Here is a 23,458-nt window from a genome sequence, read left to right as displayed (position 1 = left end):
CAGGGTAATAGGTGGACGTTCGCGAACAATGTATTTATTGTGTATCAAAGGAAAATACTTCGTTTCCACGATGACGGTCCTCTTCGTCTGCCTCTACCTCATCTTCCTCCTTGATAATTGACAAGCCATCAATGTTGTGATTGTTGCTTCTGCTACTGTTGTTGTTGTTGTTATCATCTTCATTGAAACTGCTTGCCAAGGGTATCGAAGTATTGATTGGTATATCCACTGTGGTCGTGTCATCGTCTTGACTGCCGACACTCGAGTTGGTCTGGACATCAGCACCACTCATCACGACCACTCTTGGTATTGTGAGTGACGCGCCAAATCCTGCCTTGTTGATTGTGATCGTTGGGTCTAGTTCTGGAGCAGGTCCATCCGCCTCAGTCCTCGGTCGCTCAAGGAAGTATGTATGCATCTTTCGCTTCTTGATCGTTGTCTCTCCGCGATCCTGGAACACATACTTGTCATAGAGCAATGCGTATGTTTCGTGACTGACGTGTATCATGTCGGCCTTGCCCGAACTCTCCATTTGCTGTGCAATCTGTACGCTCTCGCCCCACAGTTGATAGTGGATCATCTTGATTCCTACGACGCCAGCCACTACTGGACCAGTGTGAATGCCAATACGCATCTTGATTGGTATGTTGTCCACGGTGCGTATGTTCTTGATGGCCTCGAGCATCTCGATGGCCATGTCTGCTACACGCTCGGCATGATCGCTGCGCTTCTCTGGACAGCCACACACGCAGAGATAGGCGTCGCCAATGGTCGCCACCTTGAGCACGCCATGCCTCTGAGCAATCTCATCGAATGTTGAATAGATCTCGTTGAGTGTCTCGACCAGCTGGCCCGGGGTCATGCGCGCGGCCATCTCTGTGAAGCCGACAATGTCCGACAAGAAGATGGTCACTTGCTCAAACTCGTCGGCGATCAGCTGACGGCCAGACTTCATCTGCAACACTACGTACATCGGGAGAATCTCTGACACGAGCTGCTCGGTCTCGCGACTGTCCTTGTCGAGCAGCTTGCCGTGCACCCAGTTCTGGCGTTGGAACAACTCCTCCATGTAGGCTGTGCTGATGTTGACAAGCACCACGGTCACCAGGTAAAAGTTGTGGCTGAGCATGATCTGGCGATCAGTCGACTTCCACAGCAGACTGATGTTGAATATGAACAGGCAGAAGGCAAACACCAGGTTGGCTGCAAAGAATCGGATGCCTGAAAAATTGTAACAGATTGTGAATATCATCATTATCGAGGACAATGTCAACGTCTCCAATGGTGCAGAAGTCTGTGCTGGCAAGCTTGCCAATCCAATAACACTCGATGCCATCATCATAAAGTACAATGATCCAATCACTTGGAAGTATTTCCTAAGTCTGTTTGTGTGATTGAGTGAGCGGGATAGTTCCAGCCAGGATTGATTGAGTTGATGAGATACAACATACCTGATTGACTTTGAAGCTGCGTATATATATATCAATCCAAAGAGACAGACACCAAATCTAATACCAGTGACTCGGTCGTAGGACAAATCGTCAAAGTCCTTCATGAAGAAGTAGTCGCCAATCGCACCCATGGCCAGTACTACGGTGGCGAATATCATGGCCAGTAGCACTCGCTTGTACACCAGCTTATGATAGTCGATACGGAATTGCTTCTCGACAAGGTCATCGCGTGACACGAACTTCAGCCGCAGATAGTCGATCGTGTAGTTCTTCTTGAGTTCGTTCTCAATGTTGGACAGTGAAGAGTCAGAGTAGATCACGTTGGAACCCTTGACTCCCTTGCCCAGGTCAAAGCTGGACATCTCCACCATGTCGCTGCCATTTGGCTCGGCCTGAAGGTCCATGTCGTCCATCGCGACGACGGTGGGTGCTCGGCTGGGTCGGCGGTCAATGATTGGTAGGTTCTGGAATGTGACCATGCTCTTCTTCTTGCCAAAGCTGTCGGCGCCATTGTTGGGGCCACCAACCAAGAGGTTATGGATGTTTGACGTGCTGGGACCTTTCTCCAATCGTTTGTGATCGCCTCCACTTGACGAAGCTGCATTTGGATCTGTCGCATTGGCTGCAGGTTGTTGCGGTTGTGAATGAATAAAGTTGAGCACCTTGGGCGGGATGACCGACGCAAAGATCGATCCTTTACGCTGACGACTGGACAGGGGTGGCTCGACCATGTTTAGTGCCGACGGTGCCATTGGAGAGCTGGAGAGTGGGGGCGGAGAGCTCTCGAGGGAGGTCACCTCAGAAATGTCGATGGGCGGGATGTACGGCTTGTTGTCGCGATGAAGTGAGAAGATGGTCGTGTATCGCTTGTCCAACGCCTTGGTCTTGACGAGATAGAACGTTCGCATCACTCCCTTGCCCTTGACCTGTATCTTTCCGCGGTCCTCAAAGAGGAAGTGTGACTTGAGCAGCTGTTGGACGGGCTGGCTCAGCTGGATCTTGTCGATTGAGCTGTGTGATGCCATGCGGCTGGCCGTATTGATCGTGTCGCCAAACAAATGCCAGCTGAGCTTCTTCTTGCCAATGATGCCGCCAACCACCGGGCCCGTGTGCATGCCAATCTTGACCTGGACGATACCGTATCGACGGATGATCTGCAGCATGCCAAGACTCATGTGAGCCACTCGCACGGCGTGGTCGGTGCACAGCTCAGGACAGCCGCCCACCACCATGTACACATTTCCAATGTGCTCCACCTTGGTGACGCCGTACACATCGGTAAGGCGATCGAACGAGTTGTATATCTCATTGAGCAGCGTGATGACCTGTGGCGCGGGCATCTTCTCGAGCATCGCGGTGAAGTTGACAATCTCGCAAAAGAGAACCGTGACCGGGTCGTAAGAGTCGACGATCAACTTGCCTGAGTAATGTCCTGGGTTGAGTGATGATGGTGATTGTGGGTCGATCGGAGCCTTGCGCGACATTGACGGTGTTGACTGAGGCGTGACCTGTGGTGAGAGTTGAGGTGTTGATGGTGCAGAGTTGCTGGGCGATGCCTCGGGCGTCATCGTCGACGATGACCCACTTCCAATCGATATCTCCACATGATGCGCTTCATACGATACTGATGGCAGTGTCTTGGCTTCAGTCGACACTATTGAATCCAACGTCTGTTCCTTTGATGACTCTAATCGCAGTCTCTGAACCACCACCGTTGGCAACATCTGATGTATAACCTTTCCCGATCTTATCCTCTGTAGTTTCAAGTTCTCCAATGTTCTAAACTTGTCTCGTATCAGTTGCTCTCTAAAGATGATGGGTCAGTTGATGAAGTCGGTCGAGTCATTGATCGATCCACACTTGGTACATACCTATATTGCGCGATTGATACAAGGAAGAACATTGAAACGAATATGAATAGTGATAGTAGTAGCATGGTAGTATAGTATATGTTAAAGGATATTATATAATAGATAAAGTAGAATACAGATAGTGCCACTGATGATATGGCCGCAGGCAGAAACGTCAAGCCCGAGGCAATCGTTATGGCCACGTACAACAATATCATTCGTCCAGGAATCGTTCGTATATCATAGACGAATAACAATGTAATACATGTTGCTACATCATCAGGTTATGGGTCAGTATCACGATGTCTCGCTTACTCGCTCTAACTCGCTCGCTCTAACTCACATACCTAAGAATGTTATTAGACATGCGTATAACTTCCAGAAACGCTTAAAGTAGTTGGTAAAGGTGAATATGAAGAAGACTAGTAGCATGCCTACGCCAACAAGTCTCGAGATGAAGGCGTTGATTTGTTGTTGTCTAATTTCGTCTGAGCTAAAGTCCAGATAATCAGGTATAAAGCCTGCAGGTATTTCTCGAGGTATTGATGTTGATGATGTTGAACTATTATTATTATTATTATTCATATCTTCATCTTCATCATCATAGAAGTAACTATATGGCATGTAGAAGGGTAGGGCATTGACATCTAATGGACTGATATAATCGACTATCAGTGCCAATGTCAAGACCATCGTGAGAAAGACGACGGCCATTCGAATCTGTCGGACATAACTATGATAATAATATGACTGGAAGTGTTTCTCCTCCTGTACTCTCGGGAATCTCAAGTCTAACCATGCCGTATACTTCTTAATGCCTGTCTCTGACTTTTTGACATCTGGAAGTTGGAACATCTCGTGTGTATATATATATTGTTTTGTAATTATATGTTTGTTATATTTATGTAGTAGTAGTACTGTTACAAAGTAAATATATAATATGAATGAATGTTATATGTTGTGTTGTCTTGTCTCGTTAACTTGACATGTGTGATTGATTGATTGTTTGAGTGATTGAATGAGTGATTGAATGAATGAGTAGGATTGAATGATTGAGATGAGTGATTTAGTTGATTGAAGTGATAATGTAATGGGATGGGGAATATAATGTAATGTGTTGTATATGTGTATGTTTTGTCTTGGGCCAACAACAGGGAATAGAATGACTTGAGACAAAGTCATGGGGTTCTTGTCGAGATCGAGCACCCTAAACCATGTGATGGTGCCCCCCTCTCTGACTTATGCATTTCGAAATTTTGATATGATTTGTTTGCAAAAGGGGCAGATCTGCCGCCAACTGATCAGTCAGTTGTTCCCCACTTCTTTTTTTGATCTAGATTGTGGTTCGATTTCCACTTATTGTACTTTCTGTTGTGTGAGTGTTTGTTTGATTGATTATGTGTATTAATTATCTAGACCTTTAATCTCTTCATCAAGAAAATAAATATATATATTTTTTTTATTTATTTAAATAAATAATTTAATAATAATCTAATAGAGACAATTTTTATTGTAATTTGGTGACCAAAAATATTATTTAAGTGTGTGAATACCTGATCATTAAGTATTTACTAACCATTATTGTACTAATTAATTTAAATATTCATACAGTAGAGATAAAAAATGTTGAATAAGTTACCTTTTGTTGTAATCAAAACACTTGGTGATATTTTATTGAGTATTGATGATGTGGATATTGATATGGATATATGGTGCCTCTTACAAACTTGTAAAAGAATATAAATATATTAAATTCATCTTTATTAATTCGAAAGTGTAATTCATATAGAGTAATATCTATTCAAAACAATTTAAAGACTGATTATAGTATCAAAATGAATCATCATTCTTATGGAACCTCTGATGTTGAATCAAATCTATTGCCTTCATCAGTGGATACAATCATCTTAAATAAAGACAAAACAATATTGGATAATAATATATTAGGAATTATTCAGAATGAAAATATTAAAACATTGATTCCTAATTTCCTTAATTATAGCTCTCTTCCACCTAACCTCCCAAAGAGTTTAACAACTTTATTTATTCTAGGTCAATTTAATAATATTTTGGATTGCAATATATTTCCAAAATCTCTTACTCATCTTGAAATAGATACTTTAATACAACCTATAAAGATCGGAGTACTCCCAGAGACTTTAAGGTACTAGGACCTTGGATATGTTTATAATTTTCCAATACTTCCAAACACTTTGCCAGACACTTTGACATTCCTTAGAGTTGGTATAAGCTTTAACCAACCAATATTTCCCAATTCCCTTCCCCAATCACTATTCCATCTTAGTTTTGGATCGGAATTCAATCATCCTGTTGATGGATTATTACCTCTCAATTTGAAACATTTGAAATTTGGTTCCAAATTCGATCAAACTCTAAATCTAAGTGATCAAAAACAACTTAAAACTCTTTTAATATATAGTTCAATTATTCCCAGTAGTCTACCAAAGGGTCTCCAAATTTTGGTGACCTCGTGTGTCTTTTGGAAATTATGTTCAAATCTTATTCTACACAAAATTGTATCTTTGATTGTACCATCAATCAATTGATAAATTAATAAATATGTAGGGAAAATTATGGTCATTGATTATTTATATTGAAGGTACTTGATATATACATTTGAACAAGAGTGCTTGTCAATGGTAGCACGAGTCAGTCCTTGGAGAAGATATCGAATACATTGCTCAGCCTCAAATCTTTTGTGAGTGATCGCCTCACCTAGGAGATAGTCCTTGACCATTGTTATGTCCAACTTGTCAGTGCTGCTGATGAGTGCTTCGTGAATGTTGTGATGTTGTGACTGTAGTGGTTCATCGGGTGGGCACTTGATCATCCATTCTGCAAACAATTCCACCACGTCCTCTCGATCGTAGGCCAAAGAGTGCATCGCAATCATTCCTAATTTCTTGCGTGGCATGTCGGTACACAATCGCTCGAGTATGACCTTGATCAAAGATTCATTGGATGATTGGGAGGAACCTATAAGAAGTCGTTCCTTTCCAAATCCAGTTGGACTTTCCAGCAAGATCATTTTGTCCAATGTCTCAATGTCCACCCTACTACCAGCCCAGATCCATGTGGTGCCACTGAACGTTGCCTCACATTGACCAATAAGATATTGTACCAGAGAGTGTCGATCATATATGAATGAATAATGTAGCAGGTTGGACATGATTGAATGATCCAATCTGATTGTACTATTGCTTGAGTGTTCAATTGATCGCACAACATCATCAGTCATACCAAAGGCACAAGCTGATTTCAATATCGACATGGTTAGCACTTTGTCAAAGCCTGCTGAGGGTGCCAGGAGCAAGAGGTATCTGACAACGGCAGGGTCCACATTCAAATAATCCCTGGGATGGAATGTACTGTTCTTCAAAGCATCTTTGGAGATTGATTGTACTTGTCCTAGTGTCATCTCATCGACACGATTAAACATCAAATCAATGCTCATTGATTGATTGGCACGAGTGAACTCGGCTTTCAATATTGATTTGATCGCTATGCATTTGTCTATGTCATGGCGATTCAATAGATCATTGATTGTGATTGGATCGAATCCATCATCCAATTCATCTTGTGTGGTGTCAATGAGCAGACGAGGGTGTGCTGCCAGGTATGCCCTGAGCAAGTCGGGGTTGGCCATCGAGGCAAAGTGAGTGAGCATTTCCATGTTGTCCAACGAGCACAAGTTGGTCTGATTGATATACTCTAGTATCTCCAAGTCCTTGGGGTACACTACCAGTGATGGAGTGTAAGGTTGCAGGGTGGGTGGCACCCGTCCCATCTCATGAACGATCTTCACCATCTCTATCGTGCCGTAGGTACAGACTATGGAAATACCAGAACGATAATGAGGGTCAAGTGTATCGAGTGATAGAAAGAGTTTAAGGAATGCGACCAGATGATCTTGTTGACATGGCTGAAGTATGTTCATGAACAGGCCCTTTATAATGAATGACTTGATTGGGAGGACAACATGTGTGACCAGTAGCCTGTAGACGGCGATGAATATCTTGCCAGCATCCGTCAGTACCTGATTACAGCATGCGTCACCATCAAGAGTCACATGGCGTGTTGACAGATGATAAAGTTTGAATACGTCGATGAGGAATATGAGTGATTGCTCCAGCTTGTTTGGATCGGACCGTTGCTGGTCTGCACTGTATAGTTCTGTGGTGCCATCGGTTGTTGGACGAAAGACATCCTCGCAATGTTGTCTCACGACTTCAAATTCTAAAGACACATGATCAATGGCAAGTCGCATCAACTTTATGTCCTGACACCGAAGTACCAACTTGAAAGGCTCGCACAACAGTACACTGAGTGTTAGTTGTTCGCCATCGGATCGATTGTATGACTTGATATAAGTAATCAACAACTTAATGATCGATATCATCTGGTCCCAATCATCAATGTCTATGAACCTCACATATGTGAGACCACCAGATTCATTCTGTCTCCAATGTCCTATTCTTCTCTCCATGCTCTGTGTTGTCTCATGTGAGAGTAGGTACTCAAACATTGCCAGACGGCCTTTTGACAGTGCCAATAGGAGAAGATCACTACTTGGTTCGTACTCTGTCGCCGTCAAGTCTACCGGTTGATGTACTTGTAGCATCTTATCAACATCATGTTGCTGCGACTCGAGCAGCTTGTAGATATCAAGTCGTCCATACAATGTAGCAAAGCACATCAATGATCGATGATGATACAACATGAGATACTTGTATGTATCATATACATGTTTGAATACCACAAAGGGCATAAGCTCGATGAGTCTGTCCAAGCTATTAATACTCCAATATAGTCTACTGCCACGAATCAATCGCTCAACCAACACATAGTGTAGATCTTTGTTGATGAGTAATACGGCATTGTCAAGTTGATGATACTTTGTGAATGATAACTTCTTGAATCTATGTTTACCCAATGTCACTATCATTCTAAGTAGTGTCCTATTACACAACACAGTATTGATAACCTTGTCATGTCTATCCTTTAACTCACAACAAGTCACTCTACAATCACACTTTGGTAGGTATGTATATAGTATCTTTGACAACTCTGTATATTGTTGTTGTTGATGTTGTTGTATTAACATGTTGTTATTGTATATTTATTGTTATTATCACTTGATCAAATTAATAATGAACCTTGGCCTCACACACTGCACCTTCCTTACCCTTGCCCTCGCCCAACAAAATCTCATCTATTTCGTTGAATGCAATTATTATGACATGGATTCATTGATTCTTGTTTATCTATTCCAAGTTGGACAAACATCATCATGCTTGTAGTAGATACTTGATCCAAACATTGGTGGAGTGCTTGTTGATGGTCTGTTGTGGCAATCCTTCCAGGAGGTATCTGAGACAACGCTCCGAGTTGAAAGTCAATCGCCACTTTGCTTGCTCTAGAATCTTATCCTTGATCACAGCCAGGTCAATGACCAGCTCTGGCTCGGTCTCGGACTCGGACTCGGACTCGGATCCGTTGGAGCTCTCGTCATATTCGTCTGGAGGACACTTGACCAACAACTCTGTGACGCATGACAACACATCAACTCGATCATCGACCAAACTACTCAATGCACTCTCATTCAGTGTCATGTGAGTGAGTTTGACATCTGGCCATCTCGATAGGATCACCTTCATCAATGGCAGATTGAGTTGAGAGCAAGCATTGTCAAACACTTCATCCTTTTGCTCGTCGGTCAGTTCTTGCATTGCAACCAATGTATCCAATGTAGCCACATCCATTGCTCCTGCACACTTCCAAGTTGAAGATCCAAACCTTGCGCCACAACCAATGAGGTACTGACAGATTGAGTGATGACCATTCTTGAATGCCTCATGCAACAGCTCTGACATTGAATAATCGTGCGAACGGAGTAGGGTAAAGACCTGACTGGGCGAATCGAGTAGTTGGACACACTCGGTCATTCCAATGGCGCAGGCTGATCTCAAGTACTTGATAACCATGTCGGAATCATTGACAGCAGTGGGTACCTGAGCAAGAAGATAGGCGACAACGGCTGGGTCGACGTCCCAGGTATTGCGAAGTTCGAACTTGGTATCCTTCAAACGATCAATTGTGAATAATTGATAGTATGGTACTGTCATCTCATTGGTGCGATCAGAGATGATGTCCAAGACAGTGGGGATCTGATGCTTATCCAACTCTGTCTGAATGATTGATTGAATGGTGGCACAAGTGTCAATGTCGTGCTTGGACATCATTGAATTGATTAAATCAAAGAATGAATCCTCTTGATAATCATCATCATCATCATTATCGTCATCATTATCATCATTATCATCGTCTTGATTATCTTCAGGTACATTAGTCCTGAACAAACTCTGGATGTCGTGTGCAGCCAAGAATGTCTTGAGCGAGTCTGGATCGGCCATCGAGGTAAAGTGAACCAGCATAGCCATCTTGTCCATTTGGTACCAACTGTGAGTATGACTGATGTATTCTAGTATCTCCACTGACTTTGGATACGCCTCGTTCAATCGAACATCCTCCTCATTGATGTTGCGAAGACCCAACCAAGCATAGGCCTTTCTAACCAATGTGATTGTTCCATAAGTGCAGATAGAGTTGAGAACAAGTGAGACATGCTTGTTGCCACTGTCATGTACTTTATCCAAGTCCAATGAGTGATCGAGGAAGAAGTGTACCAGTTGCTCCAGATGACCATCATCGCATTCCAGACGGATGTTGGCGTATATGGCTCTCATCAAGTTGGACAGTAGTCTTGGTTGGTCGTGCTGCGAAGACATGATCAAGTAGATGTCGGTGATCATCACACCCAACTTTGTGAACACCGTTGAGCATGATGGGAGCAACGTGCTGGTGCGCTCGACTTGACGGGCATAGAGCTCCAGAAGTTCAAAGAGGAAGACGACGGTATGCTCCAGCTCGAGTAGATCGATCTCCTTGCTCAACGGGAGATATGGTGCTGTTGCACTGCCACGAGGACCAAAGATATCACTGCAATAGTAATATAGTTGCTGGGGATGGAAGTCGACATACTTGGCGGCCAGACGTGCCAGCTCAATGTCCTGACACTTGAGCAGGAGTTCGAATGGGTGACCCAACAATCGACTGAATGCTTCTTTGTATTGCTCAATGGGTGTGTCCTTGCTGTAGTGCGACTCAATGTAGGTGATCAAAGTCCTAAGCATGGTTGACATGGCCACACGCTCGTCACTTGTGCGGCACACTGTATCCGTGTGGAATCTGTAGTCACCCTCTAGGATCCTGTCGTTCATTGATTGCTGTGTCTCGAGTGAGAGGAGATAGTTGAACATTGAGGGTTGGCCAACATTGAGTGCCAACAAGAGATGATCAGAGATGTAGTTGAAGTCATCAGCTGAGGGCGGAGGCGCGTCGGGTGGAAGGTCTCGTGCCTGAGTCTGAAGCAGCTTGTACACATCGAGTTGTCCATACTCCACAGCATACCTCATCAATGAGTGATGATTATAGAGCATCATGTATCTGTTGTTGTCAAGGACATGCTTGATCACTGCGTAGGGCATCGACTTGATGACATTCTCCAAGCAATCTTGAGTCCAGTTCAATGTGTCGTTGCGTAGCAATCGTTCAACAAACGCATAATAGTATCCATTATCCATACATGCTCTGACATCACTGAGTTGAGTGTAGTTGTACGATCTACCAGTATGATATCTTGGTCTTCCAGCGTTCACAATCCTTTTGAGCAACTCCCTGTTGCACAACACCTTGGCAATAACACTTTCATGTCTTTGCTTGTTGTTGTTGTTGCAAGTGTTACGACAGTCACTCTTTGGAAGTAATGTCTTTAGTACTTGTGATAATCCATCATCACAATCAGACTTTCTATTGGTCTGAGTCATTGTTTGTTGTTTTATGTTATAATAGTAATTGAAGAATGAATTCATACATGATTGATAGATATACCCTAGCAAGAGACACATTAGATATTACTATCCATCTTGAGAGATGAGGACAAAGAAGGAAATGAGATTGGATCAGTGACCAAGCAATCAAAAATCATGATCTTTCTCAGTGAAGGATCAGAAAAAACTGGGACCTGGCACCTCACTCGCCCATCAGTGATTGATATTTATTTTGGAACAAACATCATCAATCTTGTAGTTTAGGTGCTGTATCCAAACATTTTTGATGTAGTACTTGTTGATGGTCTGTTGTGGCAATCCTTCCATGAGGTATCGGAGACAGCGCTCAGAGAGGTGAGAGTCTCTTTTGATTGCATCTTCAAGAATCCCAACCTTGATCACAGCCAGATGATGAGTGGAGGAGGAGGTATGACCGATTTGTTCTGGCGGCTGTTGACAATTGACCATAAACTCTGTGATGCATGTCAATACATCGACTCGATCATGTTTCAAACATTCCATGGCATAGTTGGCAAACTTCCAGTCAGGTATATTGATCTCTAGAGACCATCTTGAAAGGATAAACTTGATCACTGGTTGGTTGAGAAGAGAACAAGCATAGTCAATCACTTGATTCTTCTCATCTTTTGTCAGTTCTTGCATTGCAATCAATGTGTCCAATGTAGCCACGTCACTCTCTCCTGCCCACCTCAATGTATCTGAATCAAACCTTGCGCCACAACCAATGAGGTATTGACTGATTGAGTGATGACCATGTATGATCGCTTCATGAAGCAGAGCTGACATAGAAGAATTCTGTTCTGATCTAATGACGCCAAAGACCTGATGTTTGGGATCGTCGAGCAAATGAACACAATCCATCATGCCAAGCGCGCAGGCAGACCTCATGATATTGACCAGTGTCTCATGATCAAAGCCTGCAGTGGGTGCTTGAGCAAGAAGATATGTGACCACATCTGGGTCCACTTCCCTGGTATCTATGGGATCGAAAGTAATATTCTTCAGACGATCTTTGTAGTGTGCGTGATAAAGTTGCGCAGTCATCTCGTCTGCCCGTTCATATATGATGTCAAAGAACTTGGGGATGCGTTTTCGATCAAACTCGTCTTGGATGATTGATTGAATGGTTGCACATCTTTCAATACTGAAATGTTCCATATGTGTTCGCATTGAGTCAATGAACGCTAAGTAGTCATCATCATCATCATCATCACCAGTAAACAGTCCATTGATATCATATTCTGCCAAGATTGTCTTGAGCAAACCTGGATCGGCAATTGAAATGAAGTGAATGAGCATTTCCTTCTGGTCCTCTGGGTACCAACCTCTCTGAATGATGTACTTCAGTATCTCCATTGTCTTTGGATAAGCGTTGGCTTTGTCCAAATGAATGGCCAAGTCGTGGTGCCGTCTTTGCAAATGAACGTCCATCATGGTAACTATTTCGATTGTTCCGTACGTGCAAATAGAGTTGAAATCAATCAACATTTGGTCAACTATGTTGTTGGCTTGAAGGAGGAAGAACTCAATGAATTCATCAAGATATTGTACATCGCAACCTTGACGGATGTTGGTGATGATGCCCCTCCTGATATATGACATGAGGGGTGGTGGAACATACTGCGATGACATGATCACGTATATGTCAGTGACCAGAACTCCATACTCGGTGAGCACATCAAAGCATCTTGTGAACTGTACTTCAGTGCTGTCCACATGGCGGCCATAGAGCTTCAAGAGTGCAAAGAGGAACTCGACTGTGTGCTTGAGCTTCTGTTGTTCAATCTCATCCTTTAATGGGATGTATGGTGCATTGAATGAGCCATCACCGTGATCAAAGATATAATTGCAATACTTGTAGAGTTGGAAGGCATCGAATTTCGGTACATACTTGATTGTTAGTTGTGCCAACTCAATGTCTTGGCACCTGAGTAGAATACCAAATGGATTGGTGTCCTTTAACAAGCAACTGATTGCTTGAGATGGAGTGAATGATGCGTCCTTGTTGCACTCTGTCTCAATGTATCTGATCAATATCTTGAGTATTGATGACATCGCCACCGGGTCACTGAAGTGATAGAAAGTGCGGGCAAAGTCTCTACCCATACGAATCCTGTCGATCATTGATTGTGGAGTCTCGAAAGAGAGGAGATAGTTGAACATTGAAAGTTGACCACGATTGAGTGCCAACAAGAGATGGTCAGAGATGTAGTTGGGATCTTTCCGGTGTGTGACCAATGGTGCCCGAGACTGGAGCAGCTTATACACATCAATTTGTCCATACCTCACAGCATGCATCATCAATGATTGATGATTATAGAGCATCATGTATCGGTTGTTGTCAAAGATATGTTTGAAAACGACATAGGGCATTGACTCGATTAGCAACTCCAAGCAATCATGAGACCAATACATTGTGTCGTTGCGTATCAATCGTTCAACAAACACATAATCGAATCTGTTGTTCATACATATTCTTACATCACTGAGTTGATCATATTTATATCGTCTATCCTTCAAGAATCTTGATCGGCCCACGCTCACAATCCTTTTGAGTAGTGTCCTGTTGCACAACACCTCAACAATGACACTGTCATGTCGATGTTTATTGATGTTGTTGTTGCATGTTCCACGACAGTCACACTTGGGAAGTGATGTCCTCAGTACTTGTGACAAGTCATCAGAGGTGGTTGTCTGTGTCATTGCCATTGTTTATGTGTGTGGTCTAAACATACATATATGTTTGTCTATTATGTATCTGTTTGTTGATGTTTAAAGAGGGATGAGAAGTGAATGTTTCCAACTTTAGTTGGTTTTTCATCCCTTGCCCTTACCCTTGCTCTCACTCTTACATGGATTCTCAATCCAAATGATTGTGATGTTGTTATGTACAAATATATTTGATATTGTAATCAGTCTTTACTAATAATATTTTGAACAATTTTCTTGATCCAGACATTGTTGATGTAGTAATTGTTGATGGTCTGTTGTGGCAATCCTTCCAGGAGGTATCTGAGACAGCTTTCAGAGTGATAAGAAATTCTTTTGATTGCATCATCTAGTAGCTGAGCCTTGACCACTTCCAAATGATTTATATCAGGATCGGTCGAGGAGGTTTGATCGTTTGATGTGTTTGATGACTGTTGTGAATGATGACACTTGACCATCAACTCTGAGAAGCATTCCAACATATCGACTCGATCCTGTTTCAAACATTCGAAGGCGTAACCTTTAAAATCCCAGTCTTTGAGTATGATATCTCGAGTCCATCTCAAGAGAATACTCTTGATCAATGGTAAGTTGAGATGAAGGCATGAATAGCCAAACACTTGACATTTATCCTTGTTGGTCATCTCTAGCATGTCAATCAAAGTATCCAATGTAGCCACGTCCATTGTTCCTACCCATTGGAATGTCATACCGCCAAACCTTGCGCCACAGCCAATGAGGTAGTGACAGATTGAGTGATGGCCATTTATAAACGCATGATGAAGCAGAGCTGACATTGTGCCCTCCCATGATCGAATGTCGCTAAAGACCTTACTGGGTGAATCGAGCAAATGGACACACTCCATCAAGCCCAAAGCACATGCCGACTTCATGGCATTTTCAACAATGGCAGTATCAAAGTCTGCTACGACTTGAGATAGAAGATACCTGGCTACAGCTGGGTCCGCCAGGAATGTCTCGGGAGAGTCAAACCTTATCCTAATCAGTCCATCTTTAGAGAATGTTTGATAGAGTTGCAGTGTCATCTCCTCTATGCGGTGTGAGATGATGTCAAAGATCTTGGGGCAGCGTTGCCGATCAAACTCTGTCTGGATGATTGATTGAATGATTGCACATTTGTCAATGGGGTGGAACTCCGTGGGTCCCACCGAATCAATGAGACCATCAATGTGGAGATCACCATCATCATCAGTGGTAAACAATGGATTGATATCATATTCAGTCAAGAATGCCTTGAGCATGTCTGGATCGGCCATTGATATAAAGTGAACTAGCATTGCCATCTGGTCCAAGTGGTACCAATTTTTGTCAACGAGGAACTCTAGTATCTCCAATGACTTGGGATAAGCTTTGTGCAAATATATATTATGGTCGAAGTGCTTACAAATCCAATCATAGCCTATTGTAACCATATCCTTCGTGCCATATGTACATATAGCGTTGAAATCAATCAACGTTTGATGACGTCCATTTGATTGATTGAGGTAGAAATCAATGAATTGTTCATGATAATCACTGCAATCTTGGTGGATGTTGTCAAAGATGCCCCTCCTTATGTATGACCGGAGTGGTGGTGAGGCGTACTGTGAGGACAAGATCACGTAAAAGTCTGTCAGCAGAACTCCAAACTTGGTGAGAGCCCCGCGGCAACTTGGGAACTGTACCTCAGTGCTGTCCACATGGCGGCCATAGAACTTCAATAGTGCAAAGAGGAACTGGACAGTGTGCTTGAGCTCTTGTTGATCGAACTCGTAGTCTGAGGGGATGTAGGGCGCATATTTTGATCTACTGCAATGATCAAATATAGCATTGCAATATATGCCAAGTTGTTTGCCATCTAATGCCACGTACTTGATTGCCATCTCTGCCAACTCAATGTCCTGACACATAAGTATCAGCCCGAATGGATGTGCATCCTTCAACAACACACGGAATGCTTGAAATGGAGTGATTGATGTGTCATTGGAGTAGTGCCTCTCAATGTATCCGATCAGTGTCTTGAGTATTGATGACATCGCCGCCTTCTGGTTATTGTTGGTATGGAAAGAGGGTACTACTCGTGAAACATTAAAGAAGTACCTCTCACTTTGAATCCTGTTGGACATTGATTGTTGCGTCTCTAATGAGAGGAGATAGTTGAACATTGATACCTGACCTTGAATGAGTGCCAACATTAGATGATCTGAGATGTTGTAGATATCTAATGGAGGTGTGTCCTGTGGAAGCTCTCGTGCCTGAGTCTCAAGCAGCTTGTACACATCGAGCAGATCATTCCTGACAGCTTCCATCATCAATGTATGATGATTATAAAGCATCATGTATCTGTTGTTGTCAAAGATATGTTTGAACACCACATAGGGCATCGACTCGATGACACTACACAAGCAATCTCGAGACCAATACATTGTGTCGTTATGTATCAATCGTTCAACAAACACATAATAGTAGCTGTTTGCCATACATATTCCAACATCATTGAGTTGATCATATTTATATCGTCTATGCTTCAAGTATCTTGGTCTGCCCACGCTCACAATCCTTTTGAGTAGTGTCCTGTTGCACAACACCTCAACAATGACACAGTCATGTCGATGTTTGTGTTCACCATCATTCATTTTGTTGATGATGTTGTTGCATGTTCCACGACAGTCACACTTGGGAAGTAATGTCCTCAGTACTTGTGACAAGTCATCAGAGGTGATTGTCCGTGTCATAGTTATATATATTATATATATATATATATATGTATGTGTGTATACTGTATGTATCTGTTTGTGGTTGTATTTGTTTGGAAGTATGTTAGGTATCAAATGATTTTAAACCCAAAATGTGGAATGGACCACTAATAATGTTGATGATGATACAGTATTACACTTTCCTGGGCCAACACAAACAATCATCTTTTGTGATTGTGTATTATATTATAATTATTTAGTATTATTGTCATAGTTATTGGTGGTAATAATGATACATCATCAGTCTTGAATATTATTGAAGTAGATACTTGATCCAGACATTGTCGATTGAGTACTTGTTGATGGTCTGTTGTGGCAATCCTTCCAAGAGGTATCTAATACATTGCTCAGAGTGCAATGACTTTAGTTTGATTACATCCACAAGGATCTCCTCCTTGATCTTAGCCATATAATGATTCAAGTCAGACTCGGTTGATGATTATTGTTGCTGGTCGCCCTTGGCTATAAACTCTGTGATAATGCCAACACATCGACTCGATCCTCATTCAAACATTTGATAGCGCAGTCCACAAATATCTTGTAGTTGATTCTGAAGTCACTAGTCAACTCATAGAGTACTTGGTCGATCATTTGTAGGTTGAGACAAGAGCATGCACTTTCGAAAATATAAAGTAACTCCTGGTCGCATTTCAAATCATGACGGTGCAACTCTACTCGCCTGGTTGACATGAGCAGTGCGAACCACCCCACACTGCTCAAGTCAACCAGGCGATCGTGTTACAATGACTGCAACACACATTGATCATCAACAAACGTCAATAACAACATTATATGTTTGATTATATATATGTTTGAGTGATGATGAATGATCACATTCAAACACACTCACACTCATTAAGACTCCCAAAAACATAAGTTAAGTTTCACAGCGGATAATTTGTAGTGAAGTTGGATACTCTGATCACAATGCAAGCACCTACCAACCAGGAGAAGAATATTGTATTTAAATTGGTTGTCACCAACTTGTATCCCAACTTAACAATGATCAAACATGTACTTTCCAGATGGAATATCAATGATATTGAACATAACCTAGAAGAACTGGTCAGGGTGGCTTTATATCATATGGAAAGTAATCTAGTTGATGAGTTGATGGATGGTCATAACAGAGTTGATTGCCAAGTGTCCACCACAAGACTACCACATTACATTTCCCTTCATTGGTACCAACGATGTGTCATTGGTGAAGGAGTACCTTCTAAGTCGTGCAATCAAAGAGCCTACTTATCGATTAACGATGTGCTCTGAACAGTGCGTTCGATACCTAATGAACGGACTGTCATCACAGGGCATCAAGAAGTACTCTAGTGTCAATGCTTGGGTCAAGTATCTTCATGGTCGTGATCAAGATAGACTACAATCAATCACGTCGTCTGACGACTAGACCAAGTGTGGAAACAAAAAAGAACGAACTTCGTCATCTCCAAACATCATTAACTAATGAATGAAAAGAGTGAAGGGTTATGTTATTTGATCATTCTTTATTTGTAGCCTACAGATACAACAACATACATATAATCAATGTCAGATACCAATGATATGTATCTTGTACTTCAACAGTTGTTACCAAAGTGTGACTGTCGAGGCTCATGCTACAACAACAATAACATTGACAAATATAGACATGACAGTGTCATTGTTGAGGTGTTGCATAACAGGACATTGTTAAGGAGGATTGTCAGGTTGGGCAGACCAACATACTGGAGGCATAGAACCTTCAAATATGATCAACTCAATGATGCACATGCATTGTTGTTGTCCAAACAACATCACTATGTGTTGATTGAACGATTACTCCGATGTAGCAACAACATCAATAGAATGTATTGGTCTCAAGATGCCATCATTGAGTTGATCCGGTTGATGCCATTCGTTGTATTCAAACATGTCTATGACACCAACAGATACAACATGCTGTACCATCATCCAACATTGATCGCAACAGCTGCAAGTGCTGGCCGACTTGATGTGTACAAGGTGTTTGAGGCACAGTCCAAAGACTACCCACTAGCAATTCCCTCGCCAGACAAGTACAATGACCATCTAATGTATGCGCTATATAGTTGTAAACTATCAATGTTTGAACATCTACTTGCGCTCGAGACCTATGACACGATGAGCCACCGGGTTAAGGATCCAGTTGCCCATCATTACAACCAACTTTCAACGACCAGTCGGCGGCGCACACTTAACGAACGCATTGAATTGGCAGCCATAATCAAGAAACTGATCAAGTACACAGAGACATACTACGTCAACAACCAGATCACACCGATTCGACCTCATCATGTGATCAGAGCAATGTTGAAGGATCCATTCTCAATGATATTGGAATGCGAGGACATTGAGTTGGCTCGACAGGCAATCAAGTATGCCCCGTTCGATCAGAGTCAGTTATTCAAACATTGCAGCAACATACTTGGCTATCACAACTGGGAAAATATACTTTATACCGATATCAAGAAGAAGATTGACCAAGAGCAGCTCAAACGTGGAGTGGACTTCCTCTTTGAACTGATGATCCTATATGACCGACCTGTCATCATACCGACTCACACACTGTTCCCAGCATGCAAGGAGGTGCTCACCGAGGTTGGTGTGATGATCCTAAATGTCTATGCCATCATGTCACCAGATTCACAGCCTGCACTTCACTCCATTATCAGAAAGAGCATCTTCACGAATGTTCGTCCGTCATGTGATCCATTACATTTGAAGCAATTCATTCGATACCTCCTCTCGCTCAACAACAAGAAGATCCAAGGACTTATACTTACACTGGATACAATATGTGCCTTTGGCACTGTTGAGATGCTCAAGATTGTTCACGAGTTATTGGTGTTAGAGTATGGACTCAAGGTGGATCATATTAGATTGAACAGAGTCTTTCCAAAGTCATTGGAGATGTTGGAGTACATACTGGAACATAACATGTACACGATGGACAATATGGCAATGCTTGCTCACTTTTCAAAGATGGGCAATCCAGACATGCTCAAGACTTTCTTTGCCAGATATCCAGGTTTGCTAGACGTAGAGTTGGACAGATCCGCAATCCTTCAAGTATTCTCCTGCCTTACCGACTTGGATGTATCAATCGTTATTCGATCAATCATTCAGACAGAGCTTGACAAAGCAAACAATGATTTTCAATTTGATAATATCACATATAGAATGGATGATTTGACGTTGCAACATGTTCAATTACTCCCTATCAGAGCTCTAAAGAACATCAAATTTAATACTCTGGATCCCTATTGGGAAGTGGATCCAACAGTGGTCAGTTATCTCATTTCAAAGGCCAACGTCGCATACTACTACGATCTTCTGTCCTCCAGCATACTTTATCTGGCTTGTTCACTTGGATTGGACGAGTCAGTCCAAATGGCACTTTCACAAAGTCATCTATTTGTTCTGAATACTCCATCAGCCATGCTTCACAATGCCTTCATGGAGGGCCACTACTCAATCTGCCAGTATCTGATAGGACGTGGAGCAATCTTTGATTCTTTAACATGGACGTGGGTTGGAGGTGAGGATGTGACAATCTTGGATACATTGATCGCAATGCAATCACCAACAAACAATGAGAAGGAAGATGTATTGTATGGAGCTTTAGACAAACTCAATCTACCATTGGCCAAGATCATACTATCGAGATGTTCACATGATATCATGATTGACAAAAAGAGGTTGATAACCTGCGCGAGTGACTGTTTGGAATTGGATCATGTTGATATATTGGCATTCATTGTAGAGTTGATCGTCAAGTATGTAAATGTAAAGAATCGAAAGGTAGGAAATGAGAAGCGTACATGGTTGGCCAAAGAATACATACTTGGCAGGGCCATCCACAGAGATAGGTGTAATGGAGAACGATGTATTCGGTACCTCCTGGAAGGAATGCCACAACATACCATTAAGCAATACTCAAGTGACAATGTTTGGATCAAGTATCTTATGGGCCGGATTCAAGACAGAATACTAGATGTGGATATCCAAACCAAACAAAGTGACAAGCGACAAAGTACAGGTACTCCATATATATGATCTGGTTGTTACCAATCAGTTTGTAGTCTTTATTCGAGGGTATTTGTGCGAGGGTATGTGGTGTGAGGGCAAGGGTAGGGTTTGGGTTGAAATGAAGCAAGTGTTGATTGTTTGTTCATTCAACATTGTGGTCAACAGATACAACAACATACAGATATAACAATCAACGCAATGACAGATACTAGTTGTAGTACTGTTACAGAGTTATCACAAGTACTTGTAAAGTTACTACCAAAGTGTGATTGTAGCGACACTTGTAACAACAACAACACAAACAAACATAGACATGACAGCATCATTATTGAGGTGTTGCGCAACAGGACATTGTTAAGAAGGATAATCAATGTGGGCAGACCTATATATTGAGATATTCAACTCTCAAGTATGATCAGCTCAACAGAGCCGACGATTTGTTGAGATTGAATGATCGTCACTATGTGTTTGTCGAACGGCTACTCCGCTGTGGCAACAACAACAGCATATCATGGTCAGAAGAAAGCTTGACGCTACTCATCAAGCTGATGCCATTCATTGTGTTCAAGCATGTCTATGACTCAAACAGATACATCATGCTCTATTATCATCGGGAATTGATGGTTGCCGCTGCCAAATATGGACGACTGGACTTGTTCAAGATCTTGGAGGCGATGGCTCAAGACTTCCCACCAGAGGATAAACGCACTCGCTCATACTCAAACTCCAAGGATGACTATTTCGTTCTGGCTCTTCATAACAACAGACAGTCATTGTTTGAATATCTGCTGTCGTTCGATACGAAAGACAGAATGGACAAAAGGATGGAATACATTTGGAGCTATCACATTATTATGACCATCAGTCAACGTACCCCAGATGATTGGCGAGAGATGGCAGCGATAATGAAGGCTTTGATTAAGCATATCGAGACACATTATAAGAAGCTTCAACATGCTCTACGTGTGTTTGGTCGATTGTTTGATCAAGATGTTCAATTCACGTTGGTGCTCAAATGCCAGGACATGGAGCTGGCCCGACAATGTTACAAGTATATCGAATTCGATGCTCATCAACTGAGCAAACATTGCGACGATATAACCAGGCATAGCAATCATGAACAGATTCCTCCCCTCAGTCCAGAGGACCTTGGCCCCAAGGTCGACTTCATATTCGAGGTCCTGCAACTCTATAAATGTCGGTTCACACGTGTCATTGATCAATGGCCAGCTTGCAGAGAGGTGCTCACGGAAATTGGAGTGATGATGCTCGATATCTACACGATTAGGACCAAGAATAACCACAATTTCGGGTTGGCCATCGCACGTCAAATCTTTAAGAATGTTCGCCAGGATGCCAACCAATCAGAGATGGTCAAGTTCATTCAATTCTTCTTCTCACGTGACATGAAAACCGATGATATTCGTCGGGCCATCATTGAGATATATGCAACCGGCACATTGGACATGGTCAAGATTGCTCTGGACATTGCAGGTAGAACTTGGGTCATGGATTTAAGTTGCTATGATATATTCCCAAAGTCGGTGGAGACACTGGAGTACCTCGTTGAGCATGGCATGCACCAAATGGCCAACTCGCAGGCAATCATTCACTTTGCCTCAATGTGCGATCCTGATGAACTACGGAAGCTGCTCTCAACATTTCCAACAATATTACCTCGTGGAGACGACCTTTCGAAGTTGGAGGATGATATCATGGATATCTTTGACAATCACAACATTGACACATGTTTTGCCATTCAATCAGTCATCCAGGATGAGCTGGTCAAAGCACAACGAAATGATACCTTTGATATCGTCACAATGCGTGTACATCAGATGACATTGCCACAGGTTCAATCACTCCCAGACGACACTTTGAACAGAATTACAATCACACCTCCAGATATTTGGAAAGTGGACCCATCCGTGATCAGCTATCTACTTTCCAAGGCATCGGCCTTGGACTTCGAGAGTGATCTCACAGAATCCCTCATGGAGGCTGCATGCACTCATGGTTTGACCGAGTGTGTTCACCTTCTCGACTCGTCCAGCAAGGTCTTTGTCGAGCTACGATCAAACTCAGGGACAATGGCTACGCTGCTTCTTGCGGCCTACAACTATGGACATATATCAATCTGCCAATACCTCGTTGGTTGTGGCGCAAGTCTCAAAAAAAACATGTGGAAGGAGGTGAATAGCGATGGCATGTTGGATGTATTGTTTGAACAACAACAGACACCTCTGACCCAGTCGGAGAAAGAAAAAGCGATGTACTTTCTCTGCTCCAACCCCAACTCATCATTGATCAGGATGGTCTACACGAGATGGTCTAAAGATATCAAACTCAATAGAGAGACATTGGTAGAGAAGGCCTTTAAATGTAAGAAACTGGATCGTGTTGATGTGTTGGCATGCATTACAGAGATGATAGTCGATTGTTCTCGATCCGAATCAAACAACAACATGTCGCGTAAGACTCGTTCAGCCACGGCCAGAGAACCAAACACACTACCATTGGTAAAGGATCATCTACTCAACTCTATTATAACAAAAAGCAAAGATATGCTTGGAGCAGTACAATGCATACGGTACCTTCTGGAAGGATTGCCACCACAGACCATCAAGAGATACACCAGTTCCAATGTGTGGATCAAGATATTTATAGGTAGTGAGCAAGAGCGACATGCGACATCAGATCAGAGGAGGACAAGAGTC

The 23,458-nt window shown here is 42.4% G+C and overlaps 8 protein-coding genes across 8 annotated transcripts; 2 read left to right on the top strand and 6 right to left on the bottom strand.

Moving 5' to 3' along the window:
* Nucleotides 1-34: 34 nt before the first annotated feature.
* On the bottom strand, nt 35-4,015 carry SAMD00019534_030370 (hypothetical protein; the record flags this gene model as incomplete). Its single annotated transcript, XM_012901170.1, has 4 exons — nt 35-1,382; nt 1,452-3,257; nt 3,323-3,572; nt 3,649-4,015. The coding sequence occupies 4 exons, from the start codon at nt 4,013-4,015 to the stop codon at nt 35-37; spliced, it is 3,771 nt and encodes a 1,256-aa protein (XP_012756624.1).
* A 1,891-nt stretch (nt 4,016-5,906) lies between these two features.
* On the bottom strand, nt 5,907-8,018 carry SAMD00019534_030360 (hypothetical protein; the record flags this gene model as incomplete). Its single annotated transcript, XM_012901169.1, has 1 exon — nt 5,907-8,018. The coding sequence occupies one exon, from the start codon at nt 8,016-8,018 to the stop codon at nt 5,907-5,909; it is 2,112 nt and encodes a 703-aa protein (XP_012756623.1).
* A 592-nt stretch (nt 8,019-8,610) lies between these two features.
* SAMD00019534_030350 (hypothetical protein) lies at nt 8,611-11,208 on the bottom strand (the record flags this gene model as incomplete). The annotated part of the gene is made up of 2 exons (XM_012901168.1): nt 8,611-10,895; nt 10,968-11,208. The coding sequence occupies 2 exons, from the start codon at nt 11,206-11,208 to the stop codon at nt 8,611-8,613; spliced, it is 2,526 nt and encodes an 841-aa protein (XP_012756622.1).
* Nucleotides 11,209-12,116: 908 nt separating this feature from the next.
* Nucleotides 12,117-13,530, bottom strand: SAMD00019534_030340 (hypothetical protein; the record flags this gene model as incomplete). The annotated part of the gene is made up of 2 exons (XM_012901167.1): nt 12,117-12,202; nt 12,378-13,530. The coding sequence occupies 2 exons, from the start codon at nt 13,528-13,530 to the stop codon at nt 12,117-12,119; spliced, it is 1,239 nt and encodes a 412-aa protein (XP_012756621.1).
* A 798-nt stretch (nt 13,531-14,328) lies between these two features.
* SAMD00019534_030330 (hypothetical protein) lies at nt 14,329-16,250 on the bottom strand (the record flags this gene model as incomplete). The annotated part of the gene is made up of 2 exons (XM_012901166.1): nt 14,329-14,435; nt 14,516-16,250. 2 exons carry the CDS (start codon nt 16,248-16,250, stop codon nt 14,329-14,331), a joined length of 1,842 nt encoding a protein of 613 aa, XP_012756620.1.
* A 2,331-nt stretch (nt 16,251-18,581) lies between these two features.
* Nucleotides 18,582-19,900, top strand: SAMD00019534_030320 (hypothetical protein; the record flags this gene model as incomplete). Its single annotated transcript, XM_012901165.1, has 2 exons — nt 18,582-19,808; nt 19,892-19,900. 2 exons carry the CDS (start codon nt 18,582-18,584, stop codon nt 19,898-19,900), a joined length of 1,236 nt encoding a protein of 411 aa, XP_012756619.1.
* A 279-nt stretch (nt 19,901-20,179) lies between these two features.
* On the bottom strand, nt 20,180-20,633 carry SAMD00019534_030310 (hypothetical protein; the record flags this gene model as incomplete). The annotated part of the gene is made up of 2 exons (XM_012901164.1): nt 20,180-20,369; nt 20,557-20,633. 2 exons carry the CDS (start codon nt 20,631-20,633, stop codon nt 20,180-20,182), a joined length of 267 nt encoding a protein of 88 aa, XP_012756618.1.
* Nucleotides 20,634-21,361: 728 nt separating this feature from the next.
* Nucleotides 21,362-23,408, top strand: SAMD00019534_030300 (hypothetical protein; the record flags this gene model as incomplete). The annotated part of the gene is made up of 2 exons (XM_012901163.1): nt 21,362-23,213; nt 23,299-23,408. The coding sequence occupies 2 exons, from the start codon at nt 21,362-21,364 to the stop codon at nt 23,406-23,408; spliced, it is 1,962 nt and encodes a 653-aa protein (XP_012756617.1).
* Between the last annotated feature and the right edge of the window lie 50 nt (nt 23,409-23,458).

Source organism: Acytostelium subglobosum, assembly GCF_000787575.1.
Source record: "Acytostelium subglobosum LB1 DNA, scaffold: scaffold5, whole genome shotgun sequence".
Classification (NCBI taxonomy): Eukaryota; Evosea; class Eumycetozoa; order Acytosteliales; family Acytosteliaceae; genus Acytostelium; species Acytostelium subglobosum.
This window is presented reverse-complemented; position numbering and strand designations above follow the sequence as displayed.